The 17,983-nt window shown below is 39.0% G+C and overlaps 1 protein-coding gene across 3 annotated transcripts in view; it reads left to right on the top strand.

Annotated features, from left to right (window-relative positions):
- The first annotated feature begins 5,301 nt into the window (after positions 1-5,301).
- Trdmt1 (tRNA aspartic acid methyltransferase 1) overlaps positions 5,302-17,983 on the top strand; it is a 34,662-nt gene continuing 21,980 nt past the window's right edge. Inside the window, exons 1-2 of one of the 3 annotated variants that reach the window (XM_075970523.1) lie at positions 5,302-5,407; positions 15,735-15,844. In XM_075970523.1, coding sequence (XP_075826638.1) covers positions 5,344-5,407; positions 15,735-15,844 — 174 coding nt within the window. In that variant the 5' untranslated portion in view covers positions 5,302-5,343. Of the gene's footprint in view, positions 5,408-5,462; positions 5,562-15,734; positions 15,845-17,983 lie in introns of those variants that run through there. The other 2 variants (XM_075970524.1, XM_075970526.1) reach the window with 2 other exon arrangements.

The following is a 17,983-nucleotide window of genomic DNA, read 5'->3' as shown; positions in this document are numbered from 1 at the left end:
GGGGGAAGACTTCTTGGTGGCTTTTTCTCAGGCCCATGCTTCGCTGGCATTTTTATACAGTGGAGGGTCACTTGCCCAGGGAATGGAGCTGTCCACAGTGGGCTGGGTCTTCCTACATCAATTAATAATCCAAACAATCTTCACAGACCAGCCCACAGGCCAATCTTCTCTGTGCAATCCCTCAGCTGAGACTCCTCAAGCAACTCTAGACTTTGTCTAGTTGATATTTAATTGTTCATTTGGCAGTCAGTATCCAACTATTAATTAATGGTTTGACTATGAAATGTCATTTAGTTTCACAGTTTCAGGAAAAGGATGGCTGAAGCCATTGTTTTGACCCTAAGGTGTGGGAGAACATCATGGAAGTGGGGAACATGAAGCAACTGTTCACTTTATGGTGTCCAGGAAGCAGAGGAAAGATAATAGGAAGGGGCCAGGAACAAGATGTGCATGTCAAAGACCCATTTCCTCCCACTTAGTCTTCACAACCTAGTGGTCCATTTATCTATGAACAGCCCATTGACAAAGTCAGTATTCTCTTGTTCCCATTGCTTCTCAATAGAACCAACACCAACAGGAAGCAAGCTTTCTACACACAACACTTGGGGCCATTTTTATCTTCACACAATAACGTTAGGCTAAATATTTTTAATCCTCATTTAATCTTTAAAACCATGTGTTCCATTATTGCTACATCTATTAGTGTTTACTCAGTCTCGGAGTGGTTAAATGGCTTTCCTCAAACCACACTGAAAGGAAATGCGGGATTGTCTTTCTCATCTATACTCTGGCTCTTGAGATGGCACTCATATCCACAACACAGTCCATTATAGAATCATTTCTTCAAAGTCAGTACAGAGGCATACTCTAAAGGTAATTTCCCCTCCTGAGGACATTTATTGTTAATTTATTCTAAATGATGACTTTTTCATTTCCTCTGACACTGACAGGAACCATTCCTTTTCTGTGTAGACCAGAATGTTACTTGCTCTTTTCTGAAGCTGGCATGGGCAGGGCATGGCTCTCGAGATGTGAGTCTGTATAGGAATCCAAGTCACCTTTCAGTTGCAAATAAAGAGTCACTTGAACAACCAAAGGTCAAAGATGATTGACAAATCTATGTTAAGCATTTGGCAGACTTTGGTGAGTTTTAATAGATAATAGTGATGGGCAGGAGAGAAAGAAGGATTCCAAGATGTGCAACAAATCCCCTTACTGATTGAGAATGTGCTATTATTATTTTAATATACTCCTTGGTATTATATTGTGTCTATTTATTTGTGGGTTCCCCCCCCCCCAAGACAGAGTTTCTCTGTAGCTTTGGAGCCTGTTCTGGAACTAGCTCTTTTAGACCAGGCTGACCTCAAACTCTCAATTTGTGATGTATTTTATATATATACCTTTATTTTCTTGGTGCTCATGTACGTTGATTTAGAAATAAATTTTCCACTGCAAGCAACAATTCACTAAAAATTCCAAGTTTGGGTATTTTTTTCTATTTTTAATTTTTTCTTCTATCTACTAATCTTACACTTTTATTCAATGACTCCCCATTGTGCTGCCACTATGCATGCCTCCCTATTACCTCCCAAAGAACACAATCTGCACACCAACTGGACTCTAGAGGGCCTGCCATCTACGAAGGCTTCCATGGAGAGCACTGGAAATTATTATTCTGAAGTCTCTGTTCTTTCCTGACAGGTATGAATGTGCCTGTGTGCCCATGCACTGGCGCATGTGTGTGGCAGTACATGACTACATGTCAGAGGATGACCTGCAGGGGTCTGTTCTTCCTTCTGCCATGCTGGCATTGGGTATTGAACTCAGATTGTCAAGCTTGGTGACAAAAGCCCTTACCGCCCCCCCCCCCCAACTATCTCTCTAGCCCTAATTTCCATTTTCGAAGTAACTATCACATGTGGTTAACTTTAGAGAAGAACTATGATGCTAAAGACATAGTTCATGTGATATGAAAACTGGGCCAGAGAAAATGGAAAGGCTTTGGTTTTAGAAACAAGGAGAGCTACGTTTCAGCAGTTAAGGAGCCCCTGCAATAGAAACGAACTGGACTTTCTATCCTAAGAATCTCTTAGGAAGTTTCCATGGAATTTCTAGGCAAGGCAAAGAACACAGCAGACAATGTAAGCAGAGAAGAGAAGGGAGGTTTGGGGAGTGCCAAGAAAGAAGAAAAGGCTAAGGCCACATTGTGAAGATGCGTAAATGTCCTTATCATTATGTCACCAGTCAGTGTGAAGTCTGGAAGCTGTTAGTTTCATTAACTCTGTCATATTTGTCTATACTGTCCTTCTCTACAGAGTAAGATCTTTGGTTGTATTTACTTAGGTTTCCAGCTGAACAGATTCTTGATTAATTTAATATTAGTTTGGTTGTTGAATGTATATAAATATATGAGACTATATATTATCCTTTATATCTTATGTATGGATATTTATTGGTGATACTAATATTATATAGCTGACCTTAGAAAAGCTTTTCGTCAATTATGTTAGAGTACATATAGTTTCTATAAGTTGAATTGGTTAAATTCTTTATTTTCTTAAGACATTTAAAAAGCCTTCTGTCTAGACATCTCAATTTGAACACGGGGCTAAATCAGAGCCTACTTTTTCAGATACTAATTCACCCATGGTGTACTGGAACTGCCAAGCTCTTGGTAACCTTCTGTTCCCTCTTCCTGTCCATCTTTCAGAAGAGGAAATCAGGCTATCTCAAAGTCACACAGCCAGTTACTGGCAATGCCAAGGCTAAATCCTAGTTATCTTTCTACCACATGATGCCCTTTTTTATCTAAATAAGTGGCCAGTAAATGCAGCACACATAAAGGACAATGTATATTGATTAATTAAAAACTTAATTTTATAGAGCACAACAAGATGTATCAACCAGTTCTAAAATTCAGATATACTAGTATACATTTAGTAACAACATGACATGAGTCAGCATGCAAAGTTTCTAATGAGTCAGATATATTTATTACAAATCATATTCTCAAATTCCTCCTAATAAGACCTAAAGTTAACTGTGGTGACTCTGAGAAGAAATAAAGTAGACATGCATAAGAATATGTCCTTTTCTCTAAATGGATGTTTAGTCTCCGTTCACAGTGGAGTCTCCTCAAATCAGCCTGGGACTGACTATATATTGAGGAATAGCCCTAACTCTTAGAGGTCTCTAAACAGCAGTGGCTATGTGATGCTAATAGCATATGTGGGGCATTATGAGAAATTAATTGATTCCTTTTTAGAACAGTAGTATTTGGATTTTCCCCATAGGTCCCTGAGCTATTTAGTCTCAGGTTGTTGGTCACCTAGCAGTGTTGGCTATGGGTTACATCTTGTGGAGTGGGTCTACAGTCAAGTCAGATATTGACTGGTTATGCTGACAAAATTTGTGCCATCATCGCAGTAACATAACTTGCAGGGAGGACAGCATTGTAGATCAAAGGTTTAGGGCTGGGTTGGTGTTTGTGCTTCTATGTTGGTAGCATGCAGCGTACCTTCCTTTGCCTAAGAAGTTAGCACACAGAGGTGGAGGCTCTATGTGAGCACCAGCTCAACTTCTCCATGTTCAATGAGTTGTTCAGGTGTTGTCTTCAGTAATGGGACCACACTGTCAGTTTGTGGAAAGCAACTTATAGTTTTGGCAACAGCCTTGGTTGTTTGGGAGCACTTGGGTCAAAATGACTCCTACTGACTTTCTGCTATACTCATAGACCAGAGCCTTGCTCAGCTATCATCAGAGATCATCTCCTGTAGCAGAAAGGAATTAATAGAGACCCACAGCCAGACATCAATCAGACTAAGGGACCCTGGAACACTTAGAGAAATTTCTCTATCAAATTCTTCCCCCAAGGGATCAGGCAGCTTCATAGAAGAGGAGATGAAAACAATATAAGAGCCAGAGGAGATGGAGGACACCAGGAAAACAGGCCTTCTGAATCAACATGATTGACACACATTGAACTCATAGAGACTGAGGTAGCACACACAAGATCTGCACAGGTTTGTACCAGGTAGGGTTCTAGAGAAGTAGATACAAACTTCCATCCCTAACCCAGAACTAACTTCCAATTCATAACCACTTGCAAATGAAAATGTAGTTTCCCCCAAGGGAGTTTCATTGGGGAAACAACCCACTCTTAAGGGTAGGCTGCAAGCCCAACAGTAACTGACCAACAAAAAATGAACTCAGTGGCATCTTTTTAGTTTTCTTGTCTCATAATGCTGTTTCAGGTTCTTCCTTTTTTTTAAAATTTCGTCTTAATACTTTTTATTTTATTTATGTATTTTTTCTTCTCTTTACCTTCAGCAGGTCCTTTGCATATACATGATGGTTCCCAGGTTAGTGTTTTTACGAGTATGCAAATGAGTAGGTCTGTCTCTTGTGCCTTCTCTCAGGCACCTTTCTTTCTTTTTGCTTTGCTAAATAACAATGTGTTAGTTTTTGTTTTTATCTTATTTCATCCCCTAGAAGCCTGTTTGTTTTCTAATGAGAGACAAGAAGGGGGTGGATCTGGATGGGATGGAGGTATCAAGAGGCTAGGAGAAGTAGAGGGATGGGAAACTGTAATCGGGATATATTCTGCAAGGGGGGAAAAGATACCAATTTTCAATAAAAGAAAAAAAAAAACAGCCTATGTTGGCGTTTTTACCAAGGTAAAATAAAATTAATCCTATTATCATTTATAGAAAACATCCTCTCTATTATCAATGCTTCCCCAGGGCTCTGCTCTAAATACTTGTAATTTTGGAGCTTTCTTTGCGGGAGAACCTGGTAAGATTTAACTCCGAAGTGAGAATCACAACCCTACAACCCTAGACAAAGTAACCAGGATTTAACTCCATACTGTAGTATAGGCACACCAGGGAACATGCGGGTACGCGCTCAAGAGTCCTCAAAGAAATACCTGATCAGTTCAGAGTTGAAAAGAACAAAAGGAGCCTGCCGTTAAAAAACGACTCTAATCAGTAATTCACTTCAAAGTCAACGGCGTTTTCAGTTCTCTACTGAGGGGTTTCTTTCTCACTCAAGGTCACAGAAAACAACAAACAAGGAAGATAAAGCACAACTCAGGAGGCGAAGAGGCTGTCTCTCACTTGGGAGGCCATATTAATAGTTGTCTGTCCTTCATCCCCTTCTGCACCCCTGCACAGGCCCCAGGCTCCAAGCTGCTGTCTTAGTCTCCAGCCTGAGCTAGCAACAGGAGGTTGGGGAACTGAAAAGCCGCGGAACCAGAAGCGAAGGGGGCGGAGCGGAAGGGGGGGTAAGAGAAGCAGAGGACCGGTAGGCCTAGTTTCCAGGCCGCGGTCGCGGTGGCGAGGCATGGAGCCTCTGCGTGTCTTGGAGCTGTATAGTGGCATTGGTGGCATGCACCACGCGCTGCGAGGTGAGAGCGGACAGAAAACTTGCCATTGATTCACTCCGGGCCGCAGGTTCCGGCTCACGCGGCGCCGAGTGGCGGAGGGCGGGGCGGGACCTGGTGGCAGCCGACCTCGGTTGCCCTGGAAACCACTTCACCGCCGCCCGGCCCGCCCCTCAAGGTTGGGACTCCCCTATTCTGGCCCCAAGCTTTGTAGCCTAAGCAGGCTGGGCGCCCCAGAGTACTGTCTGTGAGGCGGGATCCTTGGGTCTGGGAAGTCAAATGAACTTAATTTGGTTCAGACAAAGTTAAGGAGAGAGGGGACCCCTTTGCTCAGTGTCAAAGCCCAAATTGTAGGCTGGCTGTCTCTGAGCCTGGAGGAAGGCACGAAAACAGGAGGGGGTGGGTTGGAGCAAGGCGATAACTACAATTCAAGATAGAAATTTACTAGAATTAGTGTGTAGGGGAAGCGAAAAGGGGAGAGAGCATGGTTAAGTCCGTGGAAAGAAACGTGCCTTCTGCAGGCCTACACAGATGCCAGGGAACGGGGATCAATTTTTTTCAAAAGTGTGACTTTGGCTTTGCAGTTTTGAACCTGTTGCTTGGTTTTAAATGTGTGAAATAGGACTTCCAGAAAGAGACCTCGAAAATTAAAGATAGAGTAAGGTGCCTGACAAATCAGATTGCTGCCACTCTCGTTTTGGGACTGTTTAATTAACTTCTTTGTCCATTTTTTTGTGACATTGACTCAAAAACTCTTACTTTGTGAACTCCATTGCCATGTACTGTATGCTAGGCACTTACGCAGTGAAAAAACGTTGGGTGTGTGTATGTCTGTTCTGCTAACACAAATACAAAACAGAAACTCCTCTGCTCCCCTTTTTAGTACCACAAGTAACAATAGGCTAAGAAGCATTCATTCAGTTTCCAGTGGATTGAGTTTGTACATGTTTTTCAACAAATATTGATTTTTAAATCTCTACTAGGTTAGAAATATTGCATGTTTCACTGCTTTTTTTATGGTCTTTACATTCATTTATCACTTTAAAATTAAGCAAATTAGAGAAACTTGTTCTATCTGCTTTATTAACTTTGCAGGGTCGAATAGTGTTTGCATTTTCCCCATGTCTTGAAATTTTTTGGTTGTGAGCCTAGACTTTAAAATGACTGAGCCATCTCTCCAGGCCATCTTGAAACTTTTTAATTAAAATAATTTTAAAAGCCACTTAGTACTTTATTATAAGCCATACATAACTATTTAATTTTGAACTTGTAGATTCCTCCTATTTTTCCCCCAAACACAATGTGCTTCAAATAGATCCTTTAGTGCAAACCTTGATTCTTTTTCTTAAAATGTGCTTATGAATTTTGGAATAATTCATCCAACAATGACGGTTAGAATCACAGTTGTTTCTTATCTGGACTATGAGCTGTTTTTTGCCTATCCAGCTGCCCTCTTGTCTAGACTCAGTGGACTCCATGGGCTTTCTGTGTTCCTTCACTTTTCTAAGTCACAGACTTTTCTGTGATACCTTCCCTCCATCCCCATCTTAGATTAGTTAATATATGGCCTATTAAGAGATTCCTGCCCTGTTATCGAAAGTAGCTTTTCTACTTTCCCTCCATCTTTGGTTTGATGTTTGCTTATAAAAGAGGTCATGATCATATTAATGCAAGTAGGGTTTTTTTTTTTTAGTGTTTATCTGTTTGAGGAACTTTGGTTTTAAATTGGTCTGTAATGAAGTACACTCTGGTGTTTTCTTGTATTTATGTAGCTAATAAAGATTGATAGCAGTGGCAGCAGGCTTTGAGTTTATTACGATAGGATCTGAACTGAGTATGTAATAAGCTAGCTTAGTGGTAGAGCCAGTACCCCAACTTAGGTCTGTCTATCAGATCTTTTAATCATTCTCTGTTTCTATCATTGATTCCATTTACTAACTTACTTGAAGAAGAGCAGTAATAAGAATATTGAATGTCCATGGAAAACAATGAAGGGAGACACTCAAAATCCTGCTGTGATCTTTGTGTACATGGACACACACACACACAAGGTACTTACACAGTGCATATGTAGCAAGTACTCAATGCACATGGGGCAACTTATTGTTGCTCATGAATCATAAAGTTATAGAAAGTTATGATGTATTTATTAAAAAATGACCTGTGGAATAAATTGATAAATATTTGAAGTTGTCTGACTGTTGCAGGATGTTTGATCAGACTGTGAGCCCTTAGATTGGTTTATTTATTGGGAAAACCTATTTCTAGTTATGGTGTGGCTCAGCCCTGTCACACATGTTTAATCAAAGAGCTTTCTGCTTGAATATTGTAAACAGGATTAAATATAGTCAGTCATAAGTCAAGAGACAGAGCAATTAACCAGTCGACAGGAAGTGAACATAAAATTATTAAGAAAAAATAGAGAGAGTTATAGGAAGTCAGAAGGGCAGATAGAGAGACACAGGAAGTAGAAGGGAGGGACTATGAATTTGGGAATATTTGTTTGAGACTGGAGGAGACAGGGTGGACTTGTAGGACAAAACAGAGGAGGAAGGTCAGTCGCTGGGTGCTTTATCTACTCTTCTGAGCTAGCAGGCTTTCACCCCAGCATCTGGCTCCCAAGTCTTTATTGGTAAAAATCAAATAATTGAGAGTTTGTTAAAAACAGCACCTGGCCTTCCAGTGCTGTCTCTTTCTTTGAGAGATAAAATAGTGCCTTTGTTTTGAAGTCAGATGAATAATGGTTGATTCCATAATGCTTGTGTGAAAATTTAGAAGTTTTTTTTTTTGTTTTTTTTTTTAAGCATTTCTGAGTGTGCACGCCTTTTCTGTGAGATGGACATGCATTGTGAGAATTGAGAAAAAGATGTAGGAAGTATAACGGTACTCAGTAAATGTTTTTTCTTTTTTTCTCAGTTAACTGTTTTTACTAATAATAATCATGCTAACTATATAACATTTTTATTATAGAATTTGACATGCTAAGTTACTATTGAAAGTTGAATGTTTCCAAAAAGAATTAACTATTAAGCAAATAGAACTCAGAATAACAAACTGAAAGAGACTTTTCAGAGGCTAGTTTTGGGAGCTATTTATGAGTGATACAATAGTTGTTTATATATTAAATATGTTACACACACACACACAAAGATATACACAGTATGTGTGTGGCTGTGTGTGGCTGCTGAAAGAGGCCATTGGAGGTTGTTAGATTTCCTGGTGCTGGAGTTACAGATGGTTGTGAGCACAAAACGTAGGTGCTAGGAACTGAACTGAGGTCCTCTGGAAGAGTAGTAAGTGCTCTTAGTCACTGAGTCATCTCTCCAGACCCTATAATTATATTTTATGTCAGTTTTGATAGTTAACTAGAGGTGAAATACTGTTTTGTCCTTTCCTATAGTTTTTATTGACTTCTACCCGAATGTGTCAAGCATTGTGACGTTATCGATTATTGAGAAGACATCAGCAAAGAGCAAAGAGCATTGCAAATATCTTACAGTAGTGGAACATTGACCTAATGGCTCTGTTCTCTCAAAGCAAACTTACAGAAGATGCATTCAAAAATCTTCGTTGTTGAAGGCTGATTAAGCTGGATCCCATGCATTTGTGATGCTGGTTCTCTAGTTACATAGCTTATTTCCTTTGAATTCTGGATGTGACCTTTAACTGATACCTGTCTATAAAGAGCTGTAAAGAACTTTAACTTTTGTTTATTCTTTTCATTGAGTCAGTGGAATCAAGTCATGCATTGAGTTACTGTTGTTTATATGTGTGTTCACAGCCTGAAAAGATGTGTTTTGAGGAGTATCTTTTGTAGTTTATCTTTGATATTTTCCTTTTATTTCTTAGGCTCATAACAAAAAGACCATTGAGTTCTTTTATTCTGATATCAATATCAGAAAAGTTGATTTGTTTGTTTACTTTGTACTGATTGTAAAACTAGTACATTTTCTGGGGTCATGGTGGGGCATGCCTCTTATCCCAACTCTCAGAGTATGAGTCAGGGGAAATCAATAGTTTAAGGATCGCGTGGGCTCCATGGTGAGAGCAAGGCTCTAAAATCAATTTAGACTTAATAAGACAGACAAACCAAGAAGTAGTTCATCCTCACTGTCTTAAATAATTGAATAGTGCAAAGAAGCAAAGATCCTATCTCCTGCAAATTTCATCACAAAGATAACCACTGATAACATCTGCTGTTTTCCCTGTTGTGATCTGAACAAACGGCCACATGGACTTCAACACTCAGGTCCTGACTCAACAGGATATTCTGTAATTAGCTTCGGCGCTTTTACTTTGTATCAGTAGATGTGGGTTGTGTTCTCATACATGCATGCAGTTTACATGTATATCTTTTCATACTTGCTCACAGTTTTCTTTAGTACAAGTTTCCAGACAACTAGGCCTAAAACCAGAAAAATGTGTGGACTGTAGAACTGAAAATATTACATGTTCCTTTAAAAATAGCAGAGATACCATTTCCAAATCGCTTACTCTGTATTTATTGTATTTAGTATCTATATAGAGAAATAGGGTATTGAGTTGCTCTGAATAAAGTTCCTGAAGTTCCTCCTCCCGTACATGAAGAATCCTTCCTCCTTAACTCAGTTTAGGACACCTGGGAAATGTTGATTAAACAATGTATTTTTGTTTGCAGGTATGTAGCCAGCTGACTAATCAGGTTGTTATGTTGATAGTGCCCTGCCTTTTAAGCTGACATTTAAAATGCATTTCCTCGTAGGAGCAAAGATGTGTCCGTGTGCATTCACTTGAGTGGCTAGTAGAAATGTTTTCTGCAAATGACAAAACTCACCCCAAACTTGTTGGCATAAAAGTTTTAAACATACTCATTTAAAGGATGCCTCTAAATTTGAAGTAGAACTTGAAGTAGTGACCCAAATCATGTCGTTAGGAATTGATTTCTTTATTTATATATCTCGGTTTTACTCCATGTGGATTGGGTGCATGCATAGCCATCCTGGATTTTTCTGAGAGCTGGGGATTCGAATTCAAGTCCTCATGGTGTCAGAGCAAGCACTCACACCCAGTGAACCATCTCATGAGCTCCCCAGCCCTGGCCATGCAGTTTACAGTATAGTTGTTAGGAAAGCAAATAGACAACGACAGGGCAGGAATTTTCCTCTTGCACCAATTTTCTGCTTCTCACGGTGAATTTGGCACTGAGGTCTGGGTCCAGAATGGCAGGTCATGAAAGATAACCTGAAGCTCCACCCTCTTTTCCTGAACACTCATTGAGTATTGGGCACAGAAAGTTTCATTAGAAGTTTTTTGTTTGGACTATTTTCCTGAAAATTAGACAAAGCATGTAATATTCTGGGGGAAAAGGATTGCTTAATCCTCCCTGTTGTCTCCTGCCATGGGTTAATAGCAAGGCCAAGAAAAGTTTTGCTTTTCTCAGTGCTGTTCTGACATCAGTTTTCGAATATCTACAGTTACTGAATATCTGTAGTGGAGGTTAAAGCCTTCCAGTTACTATTGTAAAAGCTTTCTGCTTATGCTGTTCTAACAATCTCTTTGAAATACTTCTGATATTTCTCTCTGAATAGTTACAACTTAAATTTTCTCGTTGGCCTAATTTCCTAGGTTTAATAATGATAAAAATTAAACTGTCATCAACACTATGTGGTCTGTAACTTTTCAGATGAGTGCTAAGTGGCCAGTGGGGGTTTTATTACTTACTGGATATCTCCTGTTGCTGGAGATTTTATTGACTCTATTTCATTTATTTTTAATAGGAGCTCTTTATGGGAGCTGTTATATATATATCCATTTCATTAATGAGGAAATTGAAGTTTAGAGAGGATGAGCACATTTCCCAATACTGTAGCTTGTGAGAATTTCAACATGAATTTCTCTTCACTGTTTCCCCACTGTGGAGTGCTCACTCTTTGCCAGGACTTCTCCTGAGCCTGGTAATTATAAACTCAGTATGGATGCCACCAGCCAAACACAGCTGTTTGCATTTAAATTAAGATGGAGTTCGAGAGAAATTTAGTTCCTTAGTGTTGGTCTTGGGCTAAATGCTTCCTAGCTACCCATGTGTGTATCCTATCAGACCATGCAAATGTGGAACATCCGTATTGTCGCTCACCATAGAGGCCCTTTGGATGGAGGAGCTGCTTTAGAGTTTTACAGTAACTCTTCATCCTAGCTACCTATATTTAGAAACAAAATTTTTAGGGGCAGCGCCTGCCTGGGAAGTCAAGACTCCTTAACCCTACGGGTGATAATTCTGAGGCCTCAGGGTAGTGTCGGTGCTTTGTCCCACTCTGTGGCCCTGACAAAAGTGACTCTTGCATGACCTTTCTGATCTTCTGAGGAAAGCTCCAGGGCGGGCTTGAGGAGACAGGAAGGGGCTCTAGTGGCTGCCTCCTCACAGGAGCACTACTTTAATTGGGCTTCCCCAAACACTTCCTGGAAAAGAATTTTTGTGCCTCAATTTCCTTTCTCAAGTTTCCTTCAAAATTTGTTCCCTGCTTTTTGAACTGTGTTCTCTTTTCTGATGTGACATCTTTGCTTTTTTTGCCTGTAAGCCCCCTCACGTGTTTCTTTTTATACAGTAACTTGCCATCTCTCTCTCCCATGCTGCTTCTTCAGATCTTCTGTCTTTCTATATTTTGTTGGAAAATAATATTTCAGTTCTGAGATACAGTGTCAAGGGTGTAATCAGATCTCAGCCCACATATCTTAGCATATTCCTGCGGGACCTTCTGCTGTACCAAGTGGGGGAACTTAGTCTTCATTTTATGCCTTGAAATAATTTCTTAGAAATGTCTAAACATGCAAACAGCTTTTAAAGAAATCCAGTAAATGTATTTGCTAATAGCAATAAACACATTTGAAAATGATTTCATTTATTTATTTTTTCATATTTGTTTGTATTTATTTATTTATTTGTATATTTGGGGATACATGAGCCATGTGTTTGTTTGTGTGGGGCATCCATCCTCTCCCTGGTGTGGTCCCTGGTCTGTGTTGTCATACTCAGCTGGCAGAGATGCCTTTACCTGTCCCAATTGCCCCAGTTAGCAAATATTTTAAATTAAAAGCCTTTACAGGTCCACTTCTACCTCATGTTTTATTCCATTGAGCTGTCACTCTGAATGAAAGAATAGACCTTCCATATCCTCATCTGATCCATAGTCTCACAACTAGAGGTCAGTGTTAACATGCTACCTGATTAAATATCTCAGGTGTGAGTCTGAGGCCAGTTACATATTTACCCAACTTTTATGAGGGCCAGATCAGAAAGTAGATGAAAAAGAAGACAAAAGTTCCTAAGAACTATTTATTTCAGCATGAACTGCTCAATTCTACACTTGATATTTCTCCCACGTAGTAACTATGTGTGAACAGTGTATCTGTTAGGCCAGAAAGAATGAACTTGCACCTTTTACGACCAGCTAAGTTCTTCCTTACAGCTTTTCCAGAAAAAGAAGGAAAACTATTGCTATTCAAAGTAAACTTCAGTCCTCAGAAATGGAAACATGATGCCCTTGTCATTTCCATGTAGATCTTGCCTTACAATGTTGACAACAGAGTGCGTTGTGTTTCTCTGACCAGAATGTCTCACCTTCTTAAAAAACTGTGCTTCCTATTCGTAAACATGAAACCCAGAATAGTGACTGAAATGTCATGGATTAAACCCATGCACAGCATTGGAGCAAAGACCAGAAAGCACATACCCTGCTCCTTCCAAAACACTGCTGGGTTCCTGTCCCAGTTCTTGCTCCTTTAAGAATAATTCTTGGATCACAAGTGAGAGAGCTCACAGGGGCACAGTTCTAGAGCATTCTTTCCACCTCGACATTTTCAAAACTTCTCTCCTGTGTATTTAAACTATTTTATTAGAGAATATTGAGATGGCTTTCTTTGGAGTCCAGTTTTAGATGTTGCCATAAAAAGATCAACTTGCTTTTTTCATTGTTATATATGAGTTTAATTTCTCCTTAGAAGCATACCTAAACATTTGTTTTAAATACCTAAACATAACCTAAACAATATTTTAAAAAATCAAGTTGAAGTTAGCGTCAGAAATGTGTTAGTACAGGATGAGCATCCTAATAAAAACAGTAAACCATGAAATGCTCCAGAATCAAAGACTTCTTAATAATCATCTTGATGCCACAAGTGGAAAATTCTACTCAATCTCATATGATTGATCGGAGTAAAAGAAATGCCCAGAAACCAAACATTTTATATCCAATTGGGGCCAGAGATGGTTCAGTAGTGGCTCACTGAGTAAAGGTTTATACAACATAATAAACAAATAAATAATGATTTTTTTAAATTAAAATGACCTCCAAGCTATGTGTACAAGGTTTATAGGAAGCAAATGAGTTTTATGTTTATAATTGGGTCCTACCCTCATGCTGTCTTGCTATGTATATGCAAATATTCCAAAATCTGAAACATGCTCGGGTTTCAGATACCCTTCTTATGTGTGTTTGTGTCTTTCTATCTTCAGGAGGCTCTAGTTTTATAACAGTTGAAACACTGTGCTCCGTCCATGAGAGCACTGCATTTGCTCATTGACTTTCATAGTCCGTTCTCTTCTGAGAATTACTTTTCAGTTCATCAGGCTTTGGATCTCCACATGAAACACTCATTTGGCAGTAGCTTTTTGTCAGGTTTTATGTCCTCCGGACATATAATACAAGAGCATAAAATTACTTATTGACTATGGTATGGATTCAGCACATGATTAGATTTTCAGTCGACCTAAAAAAGATGAAAGTCATGCTAGCCACCTCCAGGCGATCCTGCCTGCTTCTGTGGGGACTACGAGCAGGCTGCACCATGGAGATTGCAATTTATGTCATTCAGCAAAGTTGAATTCTGAGTTCTCATAGTAATTAGTGACTTACATTAGTAAGTTTCATGATTTTTAAAATTAATCTGCATACCTTTTGGCTTAGAAACCTTTTTGTTTTAGGTTTTGAAGTCTTTCATGCTTTTAAACAAAGATATGATTTATAACCTCAAATATATCCCAAATCAAGAAACTAGTTATTAAACTTAAAGTCAGCCAGAGGCAGCTACCTGTGGTATTAAGTAGTCTAGTGCCCATGTGTAAGGCACGGAGGACTGTCCTTTTTCACAGCCAGGAAGTACCTGGGAACACCTGAGTGATTTGGGCCTACCCGATAGAATATTCACGTGGAGACATCTAAGTCCCTGTTTTCTCCTGAGTCTCTCTTTTCTAGGATTCAGTGAAAGGCTGCAGTGACCTTCTGAGCATGGGGGTCTTTCTCTGCCTTTTGTCCTGTGATCTGTGCAGCTGCTTGCTAGACCCTGGAAATGTCTGCACCAAGTAAAGCTGCTTGGTAATCAACAAATGGCTAATAAAGAGAGCTGTTTGGACCTACTGGTAATCTTGTTATGCTAACCAATGACTTTCTCAAGTTTCAGATGCTTTTTATATTTAAAATTCCCCATGTTTTCTCCTGATTTTGGATATGGTCTGTAACAACAGCCACACTTACAGAGTTCAAACTTTTAATTACCATCAAAAATATGTTCAGATTCTTTGAATTTAAAGCTGTTTTGAGAATGTGTTTCCTTAGCAGCAAGGTGTGCCTTAATCTGAGCCTCTCTTCCTCTCCAGTCTCTTAAGCTCTGTTAAAAATGTGTGTTTTTAGGCTTTGAACTTTTTTCAACTGGACACTAATGAATTGATCTCATTTAAAAATGAAACTCTAAGCATGGTGATTCTGTTGTGTGTAAGTTATATCTCAGTGAAGCTGTTATAACAAAATAAATTTATATTAAAGGCATTTTTAGTGGTATTGTGAATCAGCTTTTTCTTAATACAGGAAAGTGAGAACACATGGTCATTTGTTTATATAAAGTTCTGAATAATGGGACTTGCAGAGTGTATTATGTGTTCCTGTTTTTTATTTAACTTAGAAAACTGTGTTGGGCATAAACATGTGGCTTAATGAGAAAAGAAAGCTATCTCCTTAGACAACTAAGAAAGTTGAAGTTAAGCTAGACGGTGGTGTTTGCACGCCTTTAATCCGAGCACTTGGGAGGCAGAGGCAGGTGGATCTCTTTGAGTTTGAGGCCAGCCTGCTCTACAGAGCAAATTCCAGGACAGGCTCCAAAAGAAAAGGAAAAGAAAGCAAAAGAAAGTTGAAGTCTTACTCTCAGCACTCAGCATGCTGCCAGAGAGAAAAACTGAACGTTGTGCTGAAAGACTCCACTTCCTGCCTGTTCCTCTTGCACGGTTCTTTGCTGTGGGCTGAGATCAGGCTGGGGGAGAAAGTCGGCGCACTGCTGGATTCTTTATGATGGGCTGATATTGAAGATATTCCTTTTATCATTCCAGAAAGCTGTATCCCCGCACACGTGGTTGCTGCTATTGATGTGAATACTGTTGCTAATGAAGTATACAAGCATAATTTTCCTCACACACAATTACTGGCAAAGACTATCGAAGTGAGTATATATTATTATTTTAATAATATAATAGCAGTGAAAATGCATATTACTAACAATTCCTAAATGCTGGTTTCTGGTGGCTTAATTGGAAAATAAGTTGTGCAAATAAAATTTTAGGAGAAGAATGAATGTTTTAAATTCTATCAAAAGAAAGAGTAAATTATTTAAAACACTCAAAGAGTGAGGTCACTATTTGCTCTCTGAAAGAAAAGATTGACATGAACATCATTAGCTTCGATAGTGGAGATAGCAAACTGTAATGGTCACATCCAGTTTCTAGCTATGTAATACAGCACGTGGTAACAATAAGGAAGGGTTCCTTGGCTATTACTTTCTGAATGCTCATTAGCAACCTTGTCAGAGTTAATATACTTCACCAATCATGGGCTCTGTTTTGAAATGAATATGAGCACTAGATGACCAAAACAAAATAAACTCAATAGTACTTTTGGAGATTTTGTCTTATAATGATTTGGTTAGGCTTTTTTTTTTTTATTGTGCTTGTCTTTTGCTTATCTCTTATGGTTCCCATTTTTTTGTTTATATGGGTTTGTGTGTATTTCTTATGCTTTTTCTCTCTTTTCTTTTTTCTCTGCATGTTTGTTCTATTTTACTCTGGTTTTTCTTTTTTTAAGAAAAAAAAAACTTTATTATTGGCCTGCTTGTTTTCTAAAGAGAAGGAAGGTATGGAATTCAATGGGTGGGGAGGTGGGGAGGATCTGGGAGGAGATAAGGAAGGGAAATCATAATCAGAATAAGCTGTATGAAAAAATGATTTTCAATAAAAATAAATAAGAACACCTCATTTTTTTCCTATTATTTGTTGGTGTGTTTGTAAAAGAGAGACATTGTGCATACAATGGCACATGCATGCGTGTGTGTGTGTGTGTGAGTGTGTGTAGTTCAAGGGACAACTTGCAGGTATTGATTCTCTATTTTCATCATGTGGTTTCTGATGATTGAACGTCAGGCTCGGGGGCGAGTAAGTTCCTTTACCCATACTCTTCCAGTGGAAGACTAGCAACAGCAAGTGTCTGCTGATGTGTGAGTGTTCTCACTGAGACACTGATGGATCTAATGTAAGATTTATTAAAGCACTTTGGGAAACTTTTGTTATCTCATAATTTTGCAGATAATTGTCACACAGTCCAATAATTCCATTCTGAGCTGTTTATCCACAGGGCAGCAAAAGGAAACACAACAGAGCCCAATATTTCTTACTGTGAAAATAAGGCCTTAACTCCTTATTGTAGAAATTTTACATGCAAAATTCTCATGAAGTTGTCAATTATGCACAGTAATGGCATCCATGCGAAGTGTGCAGTTATTTTCTGGATTAAACTTATTTGTTCAGAATGGATATAACAAATATTTTCTCTACTTCTATAGCCTGCCTTTTTATTTCTTTAGCTATTTCCATCAAAGAACAGAAATTATAGTTATAGGAATTTTTTTTCCTGCACAGAACTTTTTTTAGTGTATTCGGTGAAACCTTTTTATTCTCCAAATTTTTCTGTTTTTTTTTTTCCTTAGATTTGTAGGTTTGGGTTTTACATTTGGATCTATGATCCATTCACACTTACTTTTTGCATGCAGTATGCAGAATGGGCTATTTTTTTTTTCACCGTAAGGGAATGTAAAGTCGATCATTTGCTGAAGGGTAGTCTTTTAGTCAGTTCCCATGACATGTTATAAGGAACAGATCACGTATTTATGGGTGCAGCTTTGGGCCCTTTTCTCAGTAGGATGAATATATCAACTCTTACTTCAATAACACAAGGCTTTGATAGTGGTAGTTTTTAATACATACTGAATTCAGGCAATGTAAGTCCTGTGGGATTTTTGCCATACATACACAGGCTCTCTACTTGGTATAAGTGACTCTTGATCTTATGTAAAACCTGGAAGTTATGTCTTCTTAGTAACTGTCCTTTCCCTGGTAGATGTTCTTTGCTCCATCTTACGGTGTCATGACTGCTGTGTGCACAGACTGATCCCAGAGGTTCAGTGGGACAGCTGTGCAGATGATGTGTGCTTCCTTCATCCTGTGACACAGTTAGTCACCCTGACCTCTTTCCTGTCTCTCCTCCACTGTTTAGCTTACTTGGTTCTGTTTGGGAGTTGCCTCCCTTCACT

Source organism: Microtus pennsylvanicus, chromosome 4, assembly GCF_037038515.1.
Source record: "Microtus pennsylvanicus isolate mMicPen1 chromosome 4, mMicPen1.hap1, whole genome shotgun sequence".
Lineage (NCBI taxonomy): Eukaryota > Metazoa > Chordata > Mammalia > Rodentia > Cricetidae > Microtus > Microtus pennsylvanicus.
This window is presented reverse-complemented; position numbering and strand designations above follow the sequence as displayed.